This window comes from Monodon monoceros, unplaced genomic scaffold (genome assembly GCF_005190385.1).
Source record: "Monodon monoceros isolate NGI ecotype Baffin Bay Population unplaced genomic scaffold, NGI_Narwhal_1 Super_Scaffold_22, whole genome shotgun sequence".
Classification (NCBI taxonomy): domain Eukaryota; kingdom Metazoa; phylum Chordata; class Mammalia; order Artiodactyla; family Monodontidae; genus Monodon; species Monodon monoceros.
Genome location: NW_021703779.1, coordinates 113720927 through 113742744, shown reverse-complemented (window position 1 = coordinate 113742744; position 21818 = coordinate 113720927). Strand labels below are relative to the sequence as shown.

Here is a 21818-nt window from a genome sequence, read left to right as displayed (position 1 = left end):
ATGTAGAGATGTTACAGGTAAAATAGTATTTACACTCGATTGCAGGAAGATTCAAGAATCACAGTTCTGTTTCAATGTCTGTTGCTTTTACTCTTGGAGTGAAGACCTTCTCAATATGTCAGAAAACCCCCAAACCATAAAAAGATTGATACATTAGACTACATAGTAATAAAGAATTTATGAATGGAAAAACCACCTAAACAAAGTAAAGAGACAAATGAACTGGGGAGAAGAGGGATTAATATCAGATAAAGAGCAAATTTCCCTAAATGAACAGCTTTTACAAGTCAATAGGAAAAAGACCAACAAGCCTTAGAAAAATAGGTGAAGAAGATGAACAAACAGTTCACAGAGGAGCAAATACAAATGGCTATTGACATAAGAAACGATGCTCAGGGAGGTCCTAAGTGCAACCCTCGGTCCCAGCTAGTTCTTGCCCGTGGGAGGCAGTGGATCCCGGGAGAAGTCCAGCACGAATCCCTCCTCCCTCATCTTCATCGTTTAGGAGCGGTCATTTCATTCAGCAGTCACTTACCACGCACCTGCTACAAACCAGATGCCGTGCGAGGTACTTATGTGCTTATCTTTTTTCTAAATTGAGGTAGCGTTCATACCCACCACCTATCAAAATACAGAACATTTTCGTCTCCCCAGAAAAATTTCTTATGCTTCCTCCCAGTCTATCTCTGCCCCAGACCTTTATTTTGATTTCTATTATCAGGGATTAGTTTTGCCTCTTGGAGAACTTCATATAAAGGGAATCATACAGAAAAAAAGAAGATGCTCAGCTTCGGTAATAAGAGAAATGCAAATCTAAATTCCACCACGATACCATTTTTCACCTATAACATCGACAAAGGTTAATGACATATTTCACTCATGAAAGTGTGGGGAAACAAGCACTCTCATGCACTGCCGGTAGAAGCATACACTTTCTCTGTATAAAAATACTCACGCCTTAAAAAAAAAACAGAAAAGAAAACAAAATATGCATGCCTTTTGACCAAACAGTTCCACTTCTAGGGATTTATTCTGCAGATATACTCATATATGTGTTAAATAATTCACACACAAGGTTAATCATTGCAGCATTTTAAAAAATAACAGCAAAATATTAGAAACAAGCAAAATATAAATCAGTAGGTGACTGATTAAATAAATGATGTTAAATCTATAAATAGAATACTCTGCGGCCATAAAAAGAATAAGGTATAACTGATTCACTTTGTTATAAAGCAGAAACTAACACACCATTGTAAAGCAATTATACTTCAATAGAGATGTAAAAAATAAATAAATAAAATAAAGTATACCGGAGGATGCGCATTAAAAAAAAAAGAATAAGGAAGGGTTTTACATGAAAGAAAATGATAGAATTTTCAACGTATGTATACCCTCTTGTAAATTTTGAATTTATAGCATGTAATGCATTACTTATACAAAAGTAAATTTAATTTTTAAAATGTGTTTATTTCTTGTTTCTTGATGGCCGACATTCAGGGTTTGTTTCATAGCCATTCCTTAGACGTATGCTAGACAATTCTATCTGTTCAGTAGTTAATAAAACCTATTAAATAAATGTTTGTTTGGAAGGGTAAGGATTTGCCGATTTAGGGAATACTTTAGGCTATTGGTCATGAATGTTAGCACATAAAATTTGAGTCTGGGGCTTGGCAATGAAAATGAAGGTTTATGGAAATATAAACACATTTTAACTTAGTCACAGGCACTGATGGTGATGAATATAGGCAAAACCTCTCACTTATAGTGAATCATTAATTTTGACAATTGAAGTGTAAATAGGACCATAAATAGAATTTCCAATTATTCTCCTATGCCAAATACGTCAGATAGGGTTTAGTCGTGACATATTTATAATGAGTGATATTTCTTCCTTATTTTCTGCACCCTGTTCTGTGCAGTCTATTATTGATCATGAGAGAATGAAGGACTCTGCCTCTTCCCAGGTCTGTTTTGCTTTGTTATCCTTCCGGACAAATTGGGATCTTTAAAGGCTCCTTCATAAGCTAACCAAAGGAGAAAAATTCTTTCTTCTCTGAGTGTATTGTTTCTAGGGATGAGATTTGACTGAAAGCACACCCATACACATATAAAGTTAACTGTTATAATAGCAATTAATTTTGCTTATACTAACGACTGGGTGTGAACATCCTCAAAGTGCAATGTAAGTCTTCAGTATCCAAATAATATACTATATGATTTTAAAACTCTAGGAGTAGTCAATGCTTTCCAGCGACGCTAACAATATCACACTCCAGTGCAAGGGTTATTGCTTGTTTGCTGACCTGTCTCCCCCACTGGCTTGGGAGCTCTGTAAAGGCAGGGATCAAGCATATTTTCATCCTTTTAGCTTCCTTCTCCAGGTTCTCATAATCTTTGTCATAGAATAGATGCTCAGTTGGTTGTCAAACGAATAAGTCCCCTCTCCCTGTTGTTATCTGCCACATTTAAAAAAGCAAGAGTAGAGACTTTATTGTGTACGTTCTGGGGTCAAAGTAATAGGTAGAGGGCAAGCAGGACTCCCCAGTCATGCTTTACTGTCCCTATGAGCCCCTGACCAACCATGCCCTAAGTCATATGGTCTACAACTACTGGCACTCATAAAGAATCAAGTGTAAGAACCCCAAAGAGTAAAAAAGCACTAACTTGGAAGCACTGTACTCTTGGTCCCCATACTAATTTGTACCTTGTTAATTTTAATTTAATAGTCTCTGCCGCTTGATTCATTTACCAACATGGATAACACAGGTCCAGACAACATCCAACAGAAAAGCTTAGAATTCAAATGAATTTGTTTACGGTTTAAACCTCTGTTCGTTCGTTTAATGAAAATTAAATGCTTAAAATTCATTCGAGTACGTGTTCCTAACTAGATTTATCGCTTTTATCCATTTCTGCCTCTCAACCTCTGGCTACCCTGTAAACCAGGAGTTGGCAAACTCTGACCCATGCATAGATCAGTCACTTATTTTTGCAAATAAAATTTTATGAGAACACAGACACACCCATTTGTTCATGCCTGGGGCTGCTTTCACAACAGAATTGAGTAGCTATGGCAGAGACTGAGTGGCTCCCAAGCCTAAAGTATTTACTATTTGGCCCTTTACAGAAAAAACTTCACTGACTCCTGCTGTTACTGCACGATCATATGACGAAAGATCTAAAGGAGGGTACATTGCCTCAACAAGTAACTAATATTTAACTGAACTCGAATGTGTGCCAGACCCTGGGAATTAAAAGACGATGAAGACCCTGAATAGCGTTTGTACAAGATACACTATCAGCACCAAGGACAGTACATATTCCCATTCCAGGTGACAGGGCAAACAACGGTGCATTTGTGATCTAAATGTTACAGTGAAAAGCCACCACACGCAAGATGAGGATCTGAGGCAGGCTAATCTGCTCTGCATCTCACAGAAGCAATTATATGCTTTCCAGAAAGCTGGAGAAACTCGTTCCAGTGGAGAAATACCTACCTCAACCAAGCAATGTGCTAGGAAACAACTTGGACTGAAAGTAGGAAGACTCTCAGCTCTATAACTAATAAATAATAATAGTTAATACATAAAGCACTCATTATATGCCAGGCATATGTATTAACTTGTCTAATGCTCATAAAAACTCCATGAGTAAGGAGTTTTATTCATTATCCTCACTTCACACATGAGGAAATTGAGGCACAGAGAGGTAAAGTAACTTGCCCAAATCACACAGCTAGTAAGTGGGAGTAGGGATTTGAATCTATGTGGTTTGGCTTTGGAGTCTGAGCTCTTAACCATCCGTACTGTCTTTAACTGATTTGTGACTTTGGACACCTCACTCAATTTCCCTGAATCTCAGTCTCCTCATCTGTAAAATAAAAATGTTGGTCATAATCTCTCAAGTTTTTAAATTTTTATTTATTTTTTTTCTGTACGCGGGCCTCTCACTGCTGTGACCTCTCCCGTTGTGGAACACAGGCTCCGGACGCGCAGGCTCAGCGGCCGTGGCTCACGGGCCCAGCCGCTCAGCGGCATGTGGGACCTTCCCGGACCGGGGCACGAACCCGTGTCCCCCGCATCGGCAGGCGGACTCTCAAGCACTGCGCCACCAGGGAAGCCCATCTCTCAAGTTTTTATAGCTATACTATTTCAAGATTCGTGGGATTAATAGACATTTACAAGTACCTAACACTGTGGGAATTACAAAAGACTATATAAGACATGTATTATTCATTCATTCAACAAATAGTCAATGAGTGTCTACCGTGTACCAAACTGTGCTCCAGGCACTAGAGATATAGCAGTGAATGAAACAGAAAAAAATCTCTGCTCTCGTAGTACTTGCATTCTACGCCATAATAATACGGAAGAATATTTGTAGAGCAATTGCAATGCACCTGACATTGTGCTGTGTAATTTACGTGGGTCGTTGTCTCCTTTAGTCTTCGCAGTGGTCATGAGCCCTATGGTACAGATGAGAAAACTGAGACTTGGAGAGGTGAGGTACTTACCAAAGGTCACAGCAGAGCCCAGTTCTGTCTAGTTGCAGAGTTCATTTGTATCTCATGTTGCACTATTTTCCTTATAAGGACTTTATAACCAATGAACTGGCTAACATACAGTTATAGTGAACTCGCTTAAACAGAACCTCTTGGTATTTTGATAGTTTTTTAAAGTGAAGCAAGAGAAATGGTAGGAATCTAATTTGAAAAGTCACATGAGAAACTCTGAGCTGACAAGCCAGAACATAAGGATTCCTTATCTGTATGGTGACTGCTGGGCCTCTTGAGAAGAATCACAAAAGGGATTTAGAGATTGAGTCTCCCATACTAGGATTAAAATTCTGGGACAAAGTAGGAAAACAAAGAGTGCCCTAACCTCTGGCTGGGGAATGGGGGAAGGCCCCAGGATGACAGAAAATTCACTCTAAGGAAGAAGATAGAAAAAGAAGGGAAGGGGGACTTCCCTGGTGGCACAGTGGTTAAGAATCCGCCTGCCAATGCAGGGGACACGGGTTCGAGCCGTGGTCCGGGAAGATCCCACATGCTGCGGAGCAACTAAGCCCATGAGCCACAACTACTGAGCCTGCGCTCTAGAGCCTGTGATCCACAACTACTGAAGCCCGTGAGCCACAACTACTGAAGACCGTGAGCCACAACTACTGAAGCCCGCGTGTCTAGAGTCCATGCTCTGCAACACGAGAAGCCACCGCAAAGAGAAGCACGTGCACTGCAATGAAAAGCGGCCCCCGCTCACCACAACCAGAGAAAAGCCCACGTGCAGCAACGAAGACCCAATGCAGCCAATAAATAAACAAGTAAATAAATAAATTTTTAAAAAAGGAAGGAAGAAGGGAAGGAAGGATGGAAGGGAGGGAGAGGGAGAGAGAGAGAATATACTTGTGTCTTTGGTCTTGACTTTGAAGTCATCAAAGAATGCATTTGGGACCCAGAGTGGTCTCAATCAAATGCTCTCTAGCCCAGATCCTAGAAGAACTTGTGCCCCCATAAAGTGTACTGCCAAGCAGGGAATTGACTCTCACAGTTTCAGTAGCAAAACTGTGCAAGGACTCAGAGCCAATTTTTGTGAATGTCCTAAAGTTTGGTGTGACCTTAGGGAACAACATTTGCAAAACCTGAATGGATTCAACCATTCTAAAGTCCACCCTAAGGAGGTTTTATAAGGTCTTTGGGTTTTTAGTACTTGTTTTTATATAGCTAAAGTCAAGTCAAAGGCTGTATAACTATCCAATGAATTTAGAATATTCCACTGCCTCAACCGTTGTACAAATGTCTTAACAATCGATTGCTACACGGTGGATCCAATTGGCTGGGTAGGTGTTAGGACTTGGCTCTGTCAATGGTGTGGGGAGTGGGGAGACTCATTCAGGTTTGAAGCTAAGCTAGGATTCAGACACGTCTAAATTCTCCAACTTCATTGAGCCCTCCAATCCATCACCCCATCACTTTCTCTCAAGTTCTTCACCTTCTCCCATCCTTCCTTCCTTGTCCAGCTTAGGTTCCATGAGCCATTTTTATAATCACTTCTTTGCAACTCCCTGGTTTCTCTTTCTCCCTCGCTCCTCTCTCTCTCCTCCCCCATAGTATTCACCTGGCAAAAGTCCAACTCTGATTGAACTCAGCATCGGAGCCACTAAATATTTCTGGAGATAATCACAGAACTGGGATGCCTGCCTTCACTTTCAATTCATGATCACAAGGATCAAATGGCACTTCATACCACCAGGAAATCCTGGTACATTTCCCTGGTAAATTCATTTTATCACTCTCCAAAATAATCGTGTCACGTCTCTCCTCTCTCCTCAAACCTGCTATACTCCTCATTCTCAGAAGATGACCTCACTTTATATTTCATTGAGATAATAGAAGCCCCCTTACAGGAATCCCCTCCTTACTTCAGTTATCAATCATACCCTTCCCCCAGCTATTCCTAGTCTTTCACTGAAGACTTCAGTACCTGAATTACCATCTTCTCAGCCCAAACTCTTGATATTCTTGGTGACTTCAACATCTAAGTATAGGATCCGTCCAACACTCTAGCTGCTCAGATCCATGACTCCCTTTCTCTCTTTGTGATCTTTTCCTCCAACTCACTTCAGCCACTCATTCCCATAGTCATTGTCCAAAAATGCACCATCTGCAAAATTTTGACTTCAAGCATCTCTCTGATTGCCACCTCCAACCCTTCCAGCTCACTTCTTCTAGTTCCCCTATGCCAACCATCCTTTGACTCTTATCTAGACCTCCAATCCAGTAACCCTACCACTTTTCCACCAACCAGTTGAAACTCTCATGTCTTCATTTTCTTCCTTACCAAGCTTAGACTCCAATGCTATGACCACCCTCTTGCATATATTCTCAAAGGACTGATCCCTTTCTTCCACCATCATTCTTGCCTGACAAAACCTCAGTGGTGGTTAAACCCAACTTTCCACCTACTCTGTGCTAGCTCCTGAGCAGATAAGCCTGTCTGAAGGAAAGCACGCAACCATACTGACTCATCTTACTTAATATTTTTGCCAAGACCTCAGGTGGGCTCTCAGTATTGGCTGGCTGGCCTACTGTATACATTTCTCTAGTCAAGCTACTCTCCTACTCTTCCAGACCATTATTTCACAGCTTCTCCTCTTAAATCTCCAAGACTCTCTTTACTTTTTCTCTCAAAAGATGACTTTTCTTCTTACTTTATTGAGAAAATAGATATGATAAAAAGAAAATTTCATACGTCTCTATCACAAAATCTACCAACTTACCTACCTCTCTAGCCATGTAATTCAATTGCACACAAACCAGAGGCCAACCCCTCTACCTGTACACTGGATCCCATCCTCTCTTGCCTACTGGAGAATACAGCTCCAACATATATGGCCCCATCCCCTGCATCATCAAGATTCCTCTTGTACTGGATTATTACCCTCGGCATACAAACACGTGTTCTATCATTCATCAGGGAAAAGCCAAATATCCTTCAAGGTACCACTTCTTTTCTCTTCTCCTCTTTACAGCAGAACTCCTCAAGAGTTATAGAATTTCACTGTCTTCAGTTACTTTCCTCGCATTCTCTCTTGAATTCACTCGAATCAGGATTTCATCTCCACTAGTCCACCAAAATTTCTCTTAATAATCTCTCCAGTGATCTCCATGTGTCAAATCAACAGCTCACTTCTCAGCCCTCATCTTACTCAACTTCACAGAAGCATTTGACACAGTGGTTCCCTCCTTCCCTCCCTCTTGATACAATTGACTTTCTGGAAACCACACTCTTCTGGTTTTTGTCCTACCTTGGTAACCACTTCATCTCAGCCTTTCTTTTTTTTAAATTGTTTATTTATTTATTTTGGCTGTGCCGGGTCTTAGCTGCGGCATGCGGACCTCTTAGTTGCGGCATGTGGACTCTTAGTTGCGGCATGCATGCGGGATCTAGTTCCCCAACCAGGGATCGAACCTGGGCCCCCTGTATTGGGAGTGCAGAGTTTTACCCGCTGGACCACCAGGGAAGTCCCCATCTCAGCATTTCTTGCTAGTTCCTCCACATCCTTTCAACTTCTAAATGTTGGAGTGCTCCAGAGCTCATTCCTCAGACTACTTTTCTTCTCTATCTAATGTCGTTGTATCAATGTCCATAGCTTCAAGTGCCAGCAATCAGTTGATGACTTCCAAACTGATGTCTCCAGTTGTGACTTCTCCCTTGGGCTCCAGCCTCATCTCTCCAACTGCTGACTCTCCATCTCCACTTGTTGTCTAACATAGAGCTTGCATTTAACATCTTCAAAAAAAATCCTCTAGATTTTTCCACTAAACTCTATTCTTCTCCTAGTCATTCCCATCTCAGTTAATAGTACCACCATTTACCTATTTGCTCAGCCCCAAAGCTTAGGAGTCATCCTGGGTTACTCTCTTGCTTTCACACCAATCCATCAGCAAGTCCATTCAACTCTACTATCAAAATCATGACCGATCAACCTACTTCTCATCTTCCATAGCACCATCCCAGTCCAAGGTATAGTCATGTCTCACCTGGCTTACTGTAATAGCCTCCTACCTAGTTTCCCTGCTTCTTCTCTTGCTCTTCTGCAGTCCATTACCTACAAAGTAGCCAGAGTGATCCTCTATAAAAGTAAAGGCTTCTCATTGCTGTTAGAATGTAATCCAAAGTCTTTACCAAGGCCTATAAGGATGATCATAAACTTCCCATGCCCACATTTCCAGCTCTGACTCTATTCTTCTTTGCTAGGTTCTAGTAATACTTGCCTTCTTTCATCAGTGCTTCTAGCATGTTTCTCCCCCAGGGATTTTTTGCTCATTGTTCCATTTCTCTGACACATTCTCCCCTCACATTCTTTTAGGGCTCTGCTCCTCAGAGAGGACATTTTTTGATTCCCCTTGAAACAATAACCACTTCAACTCCCCCATACACACAACCACCCAGTGACCCCTTATCCTATTTTATGTTTCCTCCTAACACTTGTATTTCTCTGAAATTCTATTATATATTCTATGCTTTTAATTCTTCATTATATGTCTTCTCCCTTAGAATGACAACTCCATGACGTGAGAGGGGAGACTTTGTCTATTTCACATTATCCTCAGATAGAGCCCAGAACTGTGCCTGGTATGTGTTCATTGAATGAATGAATCTTGTCATCACCAAATCCACAATTCTACCTTCATCTGTGCATGTCCGCTCCTTCCTCTTGATACAGTGAAGACTACCTCCTTCTTTCAAACTCACTTCTTGCAAGCTGTTGCCCAACTCTTCTCACCCACTCAAGGCTTTGACTCCTTTATTTATTCCCCTCTTTCCTACAGCTTCAATCACTCCATCTCTACTAGAACATTCCATCAGCATTTGAACATAATCTATTATAATCTCCCTTCTTAAAAGATTCCATAACTCCACATCCCTTCTCAGATTTTCCTGCTCCCCTTCACAGCAAAACTGTTTTATAGTTGTCTTCACATGTTGCGCCTTCTCCACTTTCTTACCTACCATTCATTCCTCAGTTCTCTCAGATCTGGCTTCTTTACTTATCGTTCTATTGAGACAGCTATGAATATTTTACAAAGGGATGTTTTCGAGTATGGGAGGGTTCTATAATTTTATCAAATGACCAATTAATTACCTGGGCCAGACAAATTGCCCTCCCTGGGACAGAGCAGCAATCGTGTATGACACAATCAGTTCCAGTGCTCTTAGATGAAAGTACAATAGTTAGGGGACCAATCCTTTGTGCAGGAATCCAAGCATATAGAGACAACTCCCTTGAGACTATGCAGGCCTTAAAAGATTGTTTAAGTAACTCTGGCCAATGAAACAGGTGTTTCCTGTTTAAGTCTAGAATATACATTTTTCCTGAGCTTTTTATGTATACAGGGGGTGGGGAAAAGTTTGGGGACACATTATTGATATCTTTGGGCATCCTTTGCTCCTGGGTTATCTGTTGGGGATAATCTCAAAGAAATTAATGGGAGCTTGATGGTCAATGGCTGTTCTCTAACTGATGTCAGTTACAGTACTGAACTTCTAAGTAGAGATAACCAGTGACCCTTATACTTACTTTAATCTGTAAAATCTCAACCATTCTGCCTCCTTAATATTGATTGCCTTGGAGATAACATTTTAAGAACAGAATTGTGAATGAAGGTATCAGAAGAGGCACAATGAAAGGATAATGATGACAATAACAACAGCAAAAATAAATACTTACTGAATACTTACTATGTGTCAGGCACTGTTGCTGAATGCCTTATATGTATTACCTTATTTAATCTTCACAACATCCCTATAAAGTAAGTACTACTTGCTATCTCCATATTACAGGAGAAGAAGTTACGACTCCAAGAGATTAAATGCCTTGCTTGAGGTCACACCTCTAATATGTGGCATAGCCTGAATTCAAATACAGATCTGCCTTACCCAGACCCACACTACAGGTTCTTCACTCTGCTAACCTGGAAAAAAAGGAAAAGAAAATGAAGAAAAATGACAATGGATAAATATAAACTATTTCATTGAAATGCCTGAAGATATCAATAATGTGTCTCCAAACTTTCTCCCACCCCCAATATTACTGAAAAGCTCAGGAAAAATAACTATATTTAAGGTGAAAATTAGGCCACCTTTACTTCCCCTTCAATCATCCACATTTGCTTTTTTTCTTTTCCAAGAAGCCACTCACTGGTGCCACAATGTTGTGATATTTGCCCTTATGTTTAGAACCTTGAGTTTTCAAAACTCAATTTCCTAAAATATCAAATTAATTGTAGTCTTATTCTGCCTCTTGGGGGTATTCTTTGGTGCAAGAACGCCCCCTCCCCAGCCTCTAGCTAGTTAAGCTGCGCAGGAAACTAGTAATCAGCCCACAGCCCTATGCTGCTAGCTGAGTTCCTGTCTGATCATATTGCTCTCTGACCCTCCTTGCAAGTGTAGGGAAGTTGGGCCTGGGGGCAGAGAATTAACCAGGATATAGGCCAAAGGCAGTTGGATTTGGATCCCAAGGACTGGAGGCTAAGATGGAGAATTACCCAAAGCAACCAGGAGTAGAAAGAGGCAGAAGTACCAGTGCAAGTCCTTAATGGGTATTGAGAATCATGCTAGGGAAACCAGTACAGTCACTACACCCCCACCAGCAGAAGTGGGGTGGAAAATGGGAGACCATGGGAGACAGTGACGGGATCAGGATGAAAGCAAGGTTGGAAGCATGTTGAGAAGGCCCCCGAGTGCTGAGTGGTCCTTACCTTAGCTTGGTATTCCAAGTGCTCCCACTTCCTTCCCGACCTCCTCTCTTATCATCTTCTCCCCACCTAACGACATGAACACAGAAAGTTCTTCCATACCTCTGAGGTTTCCCATAGACTGTTCCCTCAGCCTGGAATACCTTTCTCCTACGCCTTGGCCCAGAGAAACCAATTCATCTTTCAAGGTTCTACTTAAAAGCCACCTCCTCTGTGAAGCCTTCCTCATCCTCCCCAACTTAAAATTAGTCACTGCATCCTCTGCATTATCATTAGCTTTACTTGTATCCTTCATAGCACATAAATTCTCTGTAATATTGTAGTTATTTGTGAACACGTCTGCATCTCTCACTAATGTGTAAGCTCTATGAGGGCAGTTTTGTTTCTTCCTTATACCTAGTTCCTTGAGGACAGGGATTTTTAATTTTTGTGTATCTTTGTGTCCCCAGGGCCTAGCAAAGGAGCTGGCACAAAGTGAGGCTCTTCCTAAGTGATTATTGAATGAATGAATGAATGAATGATGAATGAGGAGTGAATGAATGAATGCTGGAGACACACCATAGCCTGTAAAACACTAAAACAGCAGGCAAGGCAAAACAAAACAAAACAAAACAAAGAAAACATTTTATCTGCACACCATCGTTTTCCCAAAAGGACTTGACATAGCTTGAAAGTCACGTATATTTAGATGAGGACAAATATAAAATTAGGACATTGCTGAAGAGGACAGCCAGCGAGTGATTTTTGTTGTAGCAACTAGTCTCTAGGTTTAAAGCAGTAAGAAATAAAAATCCATCTTCAAAAATCCCATTTTCTGCTCTTTCACTCTTGACAGACGCACACAACTTTCAGCAAAACAGTAATGTTCTTGGAAGAGCTTGAATACATGGGATACTAACACACATGTCCTTTCTCATTAATTCTTTGTTATTCTTTTCTCAGCACTAACTGGTCAAGTACATAGGTGAGAAAACAAATGTCAAGGAGAGATGAAGAAGAGGAGTGTCAAAAAAATTTAAAAAATAAAGATTCTAGGTGGAAGATGAAGGTAAGCTTTGCCCACTGGGATATGCTGTTGAGTCAGCTGTCCTTAAATCTAACAGCCAACGACTTCTAAAGAAGATCTGAAGAGGCTTACTGTAAGAAAGAGAGAGACAAAGACAGAGAGAGACAGAGGCAGAGATAGAGAGACTGGGAGAGAACATATTCCCAGGTAAGCTAAAGGAACGATAAGGAGGAAAAATCAGCAACTCCATCAGGAAAGGAGGGACAGGAATGGACTAGGAACTGAAGATAGACAGTTACTGCACCTGAAGGCTGAAATTGTCCTGGCCTCTCTGGCAATCAAGGAAATAATTCATGAAGTCCCAAGAGTAAGTCATCAACTCTGAGCTGTCTCTCCAGGAGCGAGGATGGCTCTGTTTGAAACCCTCCCCACTCTCTTGGCCAGTGCCCTTGGTGAGTTGTGACCCACACTGGCAGGCTTGGCTGTAACCTTGAGAAGGGGGGAAGCTGAGGGTCCCACAAGGTTATGAACACGTGGAATTGTTAGCTCTGGGCTCCTACCCGCTGAACTGCCCAGCCATGGACTTTGACAAGTGATAGGTAAGAAACCTTTCTCCAAAGAACCATATTTTTAAAGTAAAGATTAACACTTAAAATATGAACATTTAGATTTATTTGCCTTGACTTCCTTTCTAAAAGAAAACTGTTGAAGATTACAGCGATGGTTTATTTAACTCCTCAATTTGGAAAAGCTTTTCAGAACATAGGAAAATAATAACTAAAATTTTCTATTTGTTAATTAGCTTTTCCCATTGCCAACAGCTTAAACCTAGTCCCCTCCTCCCCAGAAGACAAGTTACAGCTAAGGCTTAAACATTCATCTCTCCCTCCTAATTGCTGTGTAGGAGTAATTCTGTGATTCTGGAAGGAAACTTCAGTGAATAAATGAACGACTCTCTCATTGCTATTTGGAAGTTATAAAAATTACAAGACATCATTCCATTATATTCTCTCATTTCCTTGTCATTGGAAAAGGTTCCAACCTTCCATCATATTAAAAAGCAATTATCAAAATGTTTTATTCTATAATAAGTTTGACTACTAGGAGGGAAAGTATTCAGAAATCAAAATAAGGGGGTTCTTTTTAGCATATAAACAGGTGAGTCAACCTTCCAAATCTGAAAAAAATGAAAGATTACCTTTAAAAGCAACTTTTTGGAATTTGGTGTCTTTACTTTGGTGTTTCCGTACAGACTAATTCCTGTGAAACCACTGTGATTGCATGAAAGATGTTATCTTCCTGCTGACTCTGCAAGCTGATGGACTTGAGTTACAGTTCCTTCTAAATTTGGCACACAATGCATTCGCCAAAGTCGCTGGGCTTTTTAGAGAGAAACTGCAGAGCACACTCCTGTGGAGTCAGCTGGTCGACCAGTAGTACGCTCTGAAGCCGCCGCACGCAGGTCACTGTGCTTCCGGGCTGGGGAGAATTACAAAGGGATTTAAATATATGCCACCTAACCCCTTCGTAATAATCCTTAACATTTGTACAGAACCTTACAATTTACAAAGGGCTTTCCCCCAGGTTATCACTTTTGATCCTCACAATAACCAAGAGAAGCCAGTACAGCAGGTCTTAACGATCCTCATTTGATACATGATGAAGCCAAGGCTCACAGGCTTTATGTGCCTCACCTGACGTCATGAGGTGAGTAAAAAAGGAGCTGGGTCCGGAGCCCAAGTCCTGTGATGAAGAGTACAGTACAGTACAACATCCTGTTGTTTCTCACATATCAACAAATGCAGGGGCACCCATGAAAGTGACAGAACAAAACCAAATTGTATACAGAACCAGCAACCTGAGTGATCAGTCAGAAAGGAGCAAAAGATACAGGAGCGGGGTAGGCTGGGTGTCACTCATGGCCGAGGCTGCTAGACCATAGGGCAGCTTTGTGTGAATTAGAAAAAAGGTGCTCCCTTCCGATGGATGCAGTCCCGGAGGTGAACGGGGCTTACAGAGCCTTTGTGGGAAGTAGAAAAAAGGTGGGGGGAAGGTGCCCCTTCCTGCCAGCAGATGTGGCCAGTGCCAGGGTGCAGAGACTGGTAAGCACGGTTTAGCTTTCAACCCTCATTATCCTCCTCCGCTGGGTGCCTTGATGCTGGGCATTTCTACAAAGCCGTATGGGGTGGTCCTAACTTAACTAACTAGCAGGCCTAAGAATAGGGAAAGCTGGCTAGAGTCTTCGCTACTCCAAGTCCGGTCCTTGGGCCAGCAGCACGGGTTTCACCTGGGAGCTTATTAGACATGTAGAATCTCAGGCACCTCTTCCAGATCTCCTGACTGAGCACCTGCATTGTAATAAGATGTCTAACTGATTTGGGTGCACATTTAAGTTGAGAAGCACCGGGCTACAAACAGGTGGGCCAGGAATGGGATGTCTGGGTGTTGGAGACAGGCGAATCATTGTTTATTCATGGACTGGCAAGCAGGTTGTCTGGCTGCAGAAGAGGTCTCGCAGAATAAAGAAGAGCCCCCGCCCTTCAACAGGTGGCGTTCTGCTTGGAACTCAGTGTGGCAGGAAGTTGAACTCTTCTTGCGTTACTTCGTTCGGCGATGTTTGAGCCATCTCTGATGCATTAAACTCTACACGTCTAAAGCTCATAATCCCTGTTCTCAAGGAGGTCACTGTCTTGAGATAAGAGAGAATATTCAATCCACTGCAACAGGCACCCCAGTGAAGGTGTAAACAAAGAGCTGGGGGAGCACCAAGGAGCAGCAAACCCCTCTGCCTGTGATATTTGAGTGCTGAGTTGAAGCACGAAGAATTGCTCGCACAGAGAGGAGAATGGAGTCTCTCCAGGCAGAGATGTCTATCTCCCGCGCTGAATTGTGGACCTTTTGTGGGGGTCTGATTTACTTTTTTTTAAAATAAATTTATTTATTGTTTTTGGCTGTGTTAGGTCTTCTTTGCTGCGCGTGGGCTTTCTCTAGTTGCGGCGAGTGGGGGCTACTCTTCGTTGCGGTGCATGGGCTTCTCATTGCGGTGGCTTCTCCTGCTGCGGAGCACGGGCTCTAGGTGCGCGGGCTTCAGTAGTTGTGGCTCATGGGCTCTACAGCTCAGGCTCAGCAGTTATGGTGCACGGGCTTAGTTGCTCCATGGCACGTGGGATCTTCCCGGACCAGGGCTCAAACCCGTGTCCCCTGCACTGGCAGGTGGATTCTTAATCACTGTGCCACCAGGGAAGTCCCCTGATTTACTTTATATCTTCCTCCCCTTCCCTTATTTCAGGGCCTAGCACAGTGGCCAGTGCACAACTGTTAGTGAATGCTTGTTAACTGATGAACCAATAGGCAGACTGGATAAATAAGTGAATGGCTTTGGAAAGAGGAATCACGTAGACTAACATGGGAGGTGGAGAGACCTTATAATTGCTCAGGAATGACGTGGTTAAGATCTGCATTTGGGCTATGGCTGGAGAAATGAAGGAAAGATCTAAGAAATACTGTACTACACTAGGGTTTCTTGTCTGAAACAAAAATGTAACAATGTGACAGAGATATTCTTAAAATACACCTTTGTTGAATGTGAATACTCCTTTACAATGAGCTGAGAGAACTGCAATCAGATCCATTCTCTCCAAGTGGGTTGAGTGGAGGGCACCGGGGAAAGGCCGCTACCGGGAATTAGGCCTACAGTTTCCAGCTTACCGTGGGGTTCCATTTTGCTTTGGATGAGTGAATGGGCATTTTCCTTTTATAGATCTTCACTGCACAGAATAAGGTAGGAGTCCCCTGAATGATATCTGGTCATTAGTTGATCTTTTCTAATCTGCATAATACTTCCAGAGCGGGGCAGAGGGAGGGGGTCACAGACCAGCCAGGGACCCAAAGGGCCCTGTTAATACAACAAAGCACATTGCAGCCCATCAGTCCCAGAGCTTCCTTACACTGAATACTCAGTAACGCAGCATAATTGGCTTGGAGCCTGCATATACTGTAGGTTGAACACAGATGGCATTTTCTACAATATAAGAAATACATTTGAGAAATATAAGTAAGTTAGGCTCTGCTCCTTAGTGGTAGACATTATTGCACTTTCAGGGAAGGCTATGCAGTTCCATGTGGTTGAAGCCAGTAGAGTTGGTGGGGGAGGAGAGACTTCATATAAAAGATGCAGAGACACTGAATCAAGTTCTTGGTACCTGGAGAAGAAGAGGGAAGTAAGGACTCCAGAGGCATTTCAGAACTGGGGAACAAATTGAATGTGGGTGGCCAGACATTGGAGAGACTTGAGAATGACGCCCAGATTTCTCATTTGGGAAGATGGGATTAAGTTAATGAGTTGGGGTGTGAGCATGTTGACTTTGAGGTGTCTAGGAGTCATTTAGATGTCCATTAAGAGTTGGAAATATAGGGCTGGAGTTCAGTAGAGAGGGTTAGGCTAGAGATACAGACATGAAATTTACAAGCATATTATTGCTAACAAAAGCCATAGGAGTGAATTCTCTCTCCCAGGGAGAATACACAAAGCAAGAAGAGGAGAGGACTGAGGAGAGAACTCGGGGAAAAGCCAATAAGAGCCAGGACAGAATGGTGTCAAGGAAGCTGAGGCAGGACAAAGTTTTAGCATGGAGGGGTGTCAATAGTTTGGAATGCTACAAGAGGTTGAAAAGGGTAAGGGCTGAGAGGAAATCATCAGATAAGTTAATTAGTAGGTCCTTGGTGATCTTTGCGCAAGCAGTTTCAGTAGTGCAGGGGAGGAAGAAGGACTGAAAAATGAGAAACTGGGGATTGTGAGGGGTTTGGTGCTGGAAGAAAGTAGAATAGGGTGCTGGCTTGTGGGGGAGACAGATTCTGGGGAAGGAATTTTAGTATGCCAGAGGTTTGGGCATTGTGAGCAGAGGACAGATTTGGGTCATGGAGGAGAAGGAATTGATGGAGGTAGATCCCTGAGGAGGTGACGGAAGTGTGTTTCTTAGAAAGGAAGAACACCTTTTCTTAGAAACAGAAAGGAATTAACAAGTAAACAAACATGATAGAATGTGATGTTTTGGAGAACATCAACATCTTCACCATTAATAGAAATATTAGTGCCTGGAAAATTAACAAAGAGGAAAGATGCAATCAGGCTTGGCTGTGTAACAGAATAACTAATTCAAATCACTCATGCTAATAGCTCACCACTTACGCCTAATTAACATACGGCACGCTAACTATTGTGTATACCACTATATATTCAATACTTGTCAGCTTAACTTCGTTTTAAGTTTTATTTTATTTCACAGATGAATTCTCTTGAGGTCTGCTCAGGCTTCACAACTTGTAGCTTATGTAATATCGTTTGTTCACCATCTTAAAAAGATTTTAGAAGGTGTATTGGCTTGGACAGGAGAAAATTCTCAGATGTCAGTTTACTTCTGTGACATTTAACTTGGCAATTAGGGGCTGAGAGAGGAAAAAAATTATGTATATACAGGAAAAAAGGAGGCCAACTTTACGGCCTTGTCACACTTGAGAGATATGCTCACTAATGGAGATGCTTGTCCCATTTTGAGAGAAGATTGTGGTTTTGAAAGAAGCTTTTTTCCTAGGCCTCTGGTAGTTACATATAATTACTACATTCTAGGGAACACAGATGTGGTGAAAACTCAGCTGATGTGTTCTTTGGAGGTCATCTTGTGAGATGTGGTTTGATGTCCTTGACCCGTCAGCAGCACTGAAGACAGTGGATAACTCCCTCCTCCATGCACTTCCTTCCTTAGCTTTCAGGACACCTCGCCGTCTTACTTTTCCTCCAACTTCACAGATCACTCCTTAGTCTCCCTTGCTGGTTGTGTCCCATCTCTGACTTCTTGATGCTGTGGGGCCTCAGGAATCAGTCCTTGGAGCTCTTCTCTAGTTGCACGCCTTCCTCAGGTGGTCTCACCTAGTCTCATGGCCATCTCTATACCCACAACTCCCAAATTTGTACCTCCAGCCCAGGCTTATCCCTTGAACTTCAGGCTTGTGTTCCTACTCAACATCATCTCCACTAGGATTTCTTTCTATTTATTTATTTATTTATTTTTGGCTGCTTTGGGTCTTCATTGCTGCGCGCGGGCTTTACTCTAGTTGCGGCGAGTGGGGGCTACTCTTTGTTGCGGTGCGCGGGCTTCTCATTGCGGTGGCTTCTCTTTGTTGCCGAGCATGGGCTCTAGGCGTGTGAGCTTCAGTAGTTGTGGCACACGGGCTCAGTAGTTGTGGCTCGCAGGCTCTAGAGCGCAGGCTCAGTAGTTGTGGCACACGGGCTTAGTTGCTCCGCGGCATGTGGGATCTTCCCGGACCAGGGTTCGAACCCGTGTCCCCTGCATTGGCAGGATTCTTAACCACTGTGCCACCAGGGAAATCCTCCACTACCATTTCTAATAGACATCTCAACGTGTCCAAAACACTGTTTCTGATCTTTCCCCACAATAAACAAGTAAGAAAGAAGGAAAACCTGTTCCAAACTCTGCCTTTCATCAGATGTGGGCAGTAACTATACCTTTCATCAGTTGCAGGCAGGATTTCCATCCTTCTGGCTGTTCATGCCAAAAACCTTGGAGTCATTCTTGATATCTTATTTTTCTCAATCACCATACCCAATCTGTCATGAAATCATGATGGATGCACCTTCAAAATATATCCAGAATTCAAGCGTTCCTCACCCCTCCACTGCCACCTCCCTGTTCCTTGATCTTGCCAGAAATACCTCTGTCCACCACTGGTAGCCATATGGCTAATTTCCTTTCCTCTTTGCCCAAATGTCACCTCTCCATAAGACCTACCCTGACCACCCTATTTAATACTGCAACCTGCACCCTCTCCCCAGCAACCCAATACCCAAGTACACTTCTCAACTTTTTATTTAGTCCATGACATTTTCTACCTTCTAACTTATTTATTATGTTAATTGTTTGTTGTCTATCTCCCCCTTATTAAAATGTCAGCTCATGAGGGCAGGGATTTTCATCTGTTTTATTTGCTACCGTACCCCCGAGCCCCTAGAACAGAACCTTGCCTATAATAGGTCCATGAATTTTTGTTGGATTGTATTAAACAGCTTAAGTATCTTGCCAAGGGTTGGTGACACAGTGACAGGTCTAGCATTTAAACCCTGGCCTCTCTGACACTAATAATGACTCCATTCTGCTGCCTTCCATTATAGCCTGTGGCAGTGGGGCTCAGCAGGTGTGCCCTGAACCCCTCTGGTGAGTCAAGAAAGTGATGTACTTTTACTATGACCAAACATGCAAAATGTCACGATGATGACTGTCGTAAAGAATATTGTGTTGAGTAGACCACGCAATATAGAATAGACTGGAGTTCAACCTGCAAAGGGGGAAGAGGCATAGGGCAACATCAAACAACATCAAATGGATGTCACAGAACAATATCACTCCAGATGTCCAGAAAGATTGCATGTTCACATGCCTCAAGGGTATATAAGTGAGGGTGGTCAGTGCAGGGAACTCTTCTACTCAAACCATGACACAGGGTTGACGTGTGCTGATAAACACGTGGATTAATGTCGCCATGCTATCCCAGGCCCTGTGAGACGTAGCAGTGAAGTAGGGACTACATTATTATTATTACTGCCTTGTTTAGTAAACTTTCAAAAGCCCTTCAATCTAGCTATCATATCCCAATAAAAGTTTTTAAAAAGTGTGTCATAGACTTTTAAAAAAATTGTTGAGAACCCTTGCAATTGGGATAAGTTTCACTGGTTTTAACCACTCTTCCCCTGTGTAAGCAAAGCAGGGCAGTACACCTTTTTCCTGCTTTTATTTTTAGATTAAAAAAAATAAACAGAAACCATAGGATGAAGTTGAATTCATTTAAGAGGCCAACGACAACAAAACAAGTGAGAATTCTCTCGAGTGGATATGCAGGGTTCAGGGGAAGGAGTACAGGGCTTGGGAGATCCGAATCTAGTCTAAGTTTTGCAACTGAGAGTGTGACTTTGGCCAAGTCATTTCCCTTCTCAGAGCCTCAGTTTCTTCCTCAATAAAAATAAGTGGTGAGGTGAGGGGCAGCCCTAGATGACCTGCACGCTCTCCCCCAGCTCTGATCCCGTATGAGTCCATTATTCTGGGTTGGAGATAAAGGTGTTGCTTGAAACAAAGTCTTCAAGAGATTAGGAAGTGTTTGGATTTATTTACCTCTGTATTTAGTTAGTGCCTCAGGTGCAGAAGGTTGAGTTAATCAAACACAGAATTTATTTATTCCCGGCCATCCCAGCATGTCATTCACACTGTCCTCCCTCATTGGCCACCATTCTCTTCTGGTTAATTACTATATTTTTGTTTGTATGTATTCTTATAAAATGCGTATTATCATTTTCAATGAATGTCTTTAATTTCTGTAAATGGTATTACAGTAAATATTATTCTGTTTCTTGCTATTTTTTTTTTACCCAGTATTGTTTTCAAAATCTATACATGTTGTTCTACCTACATCTAATCCCTTGCTTCTAATTGCTGAAGACGACTCCCAAACGTGTGTCCACCACATTTTGCCGCTCCAACTTCCTGTCACCATAAGTAATGCTGCAATAAGAAACATTCCAATTTAGGGCTTCCCTGGTGGCGCAGTGGTTGAGAGTCCGCCTGCCGATGCAGGGGACACGGGTTCGTGCCCCGGTCCGGGAAGATCCCACATGCCGCGGAGCGGCTGGGCCCGTGAGCCATGGCCGTTGAGCCTGCGTGACCGGAGCCTGTGCTCCGCAACGGGAGAGGCCACAACAGTGAGAGGCCCACGTACCGCAAAAAAAAAAAAACAAAAAACAAAGAAACATTCCAATTAGAAAAGTATTGTCGGTGAGGGTGCGAATAGTAAAGGCAGCTGCTTCTGAGCTGTGACTAGAGTAATGAGGTGCTACTGTTAAGTCTCCTTTTCTCCCACATGCTATAGAGCCTCTGGTGATGGAATTCAATCCAAACGCTGCCACTGGGGATGTAATCACGATTTGGGCTCTTCTAGTGCCAAGTAATTATGTTAGCAGGTTTCCTGCACTGAATTAACTAGTTGTTTGAATCAAGTAACCCAGTTGATCAGAGATCTTGACATTGTGTAGACCCTCCACCTCTACCCTCACTCCCAGGAGATGAACTCACACCATCCCCCCGATTATGACCTCAAGTGGAGCTTGAAGGAGGCCTACAAACTCTTCTGTTTCCTCACTCAGCGCTTCCTCCTGTTCTCCATAGCAGCCATTTTAAACCTTCTCCATCTTATCGCTTCTCCCCACTCTCAGCAGGTAGCATAACCTCCTACTTCAGAGAGAAAATAGAAGCTATCAGATGAGAACTACCTTAAATTCCTATTGCCAAATCCATAAATTTGCCTGCATCCACTCCCACCGTTTCCTCCTCCCTTCCTGTTACAATGGACTGTCTCACCTTCTGTCTAGGAGGTGTCTGTCCATCTGGGCTATGGATCCCATCCCCTCCTTCCTTGCTCGGTTGGCTAAATTGTACCCTCTCCCCCTCAGTATTTCAATCTCTGTACTTCAACTAGCTATTGATACTTCCC

At 42.6% G+C, this 21818-nt stretch overlaps 1 protein-coding gene across 1 annotated transcript in view; it reads right to left on the bottom strand.

The window, feature by feature from the left end:
• Positions 1 to 13607: 13607 nt before the first annotated feature.
• The window catches only part of ADGRG4 (adhesion G protein-coupled receptor G4), an 83141-nt gene continuing 74930 nt past the window's right edge, over positions 13608 to 21818 (bottom strand). The window contains 1 exon segment of the mRNA XM_029240238.1: positions 13608 to 13745. Coding sequence (XP_029096071.1) covers positions 13608 to 13745 — 138 coding nt within the window.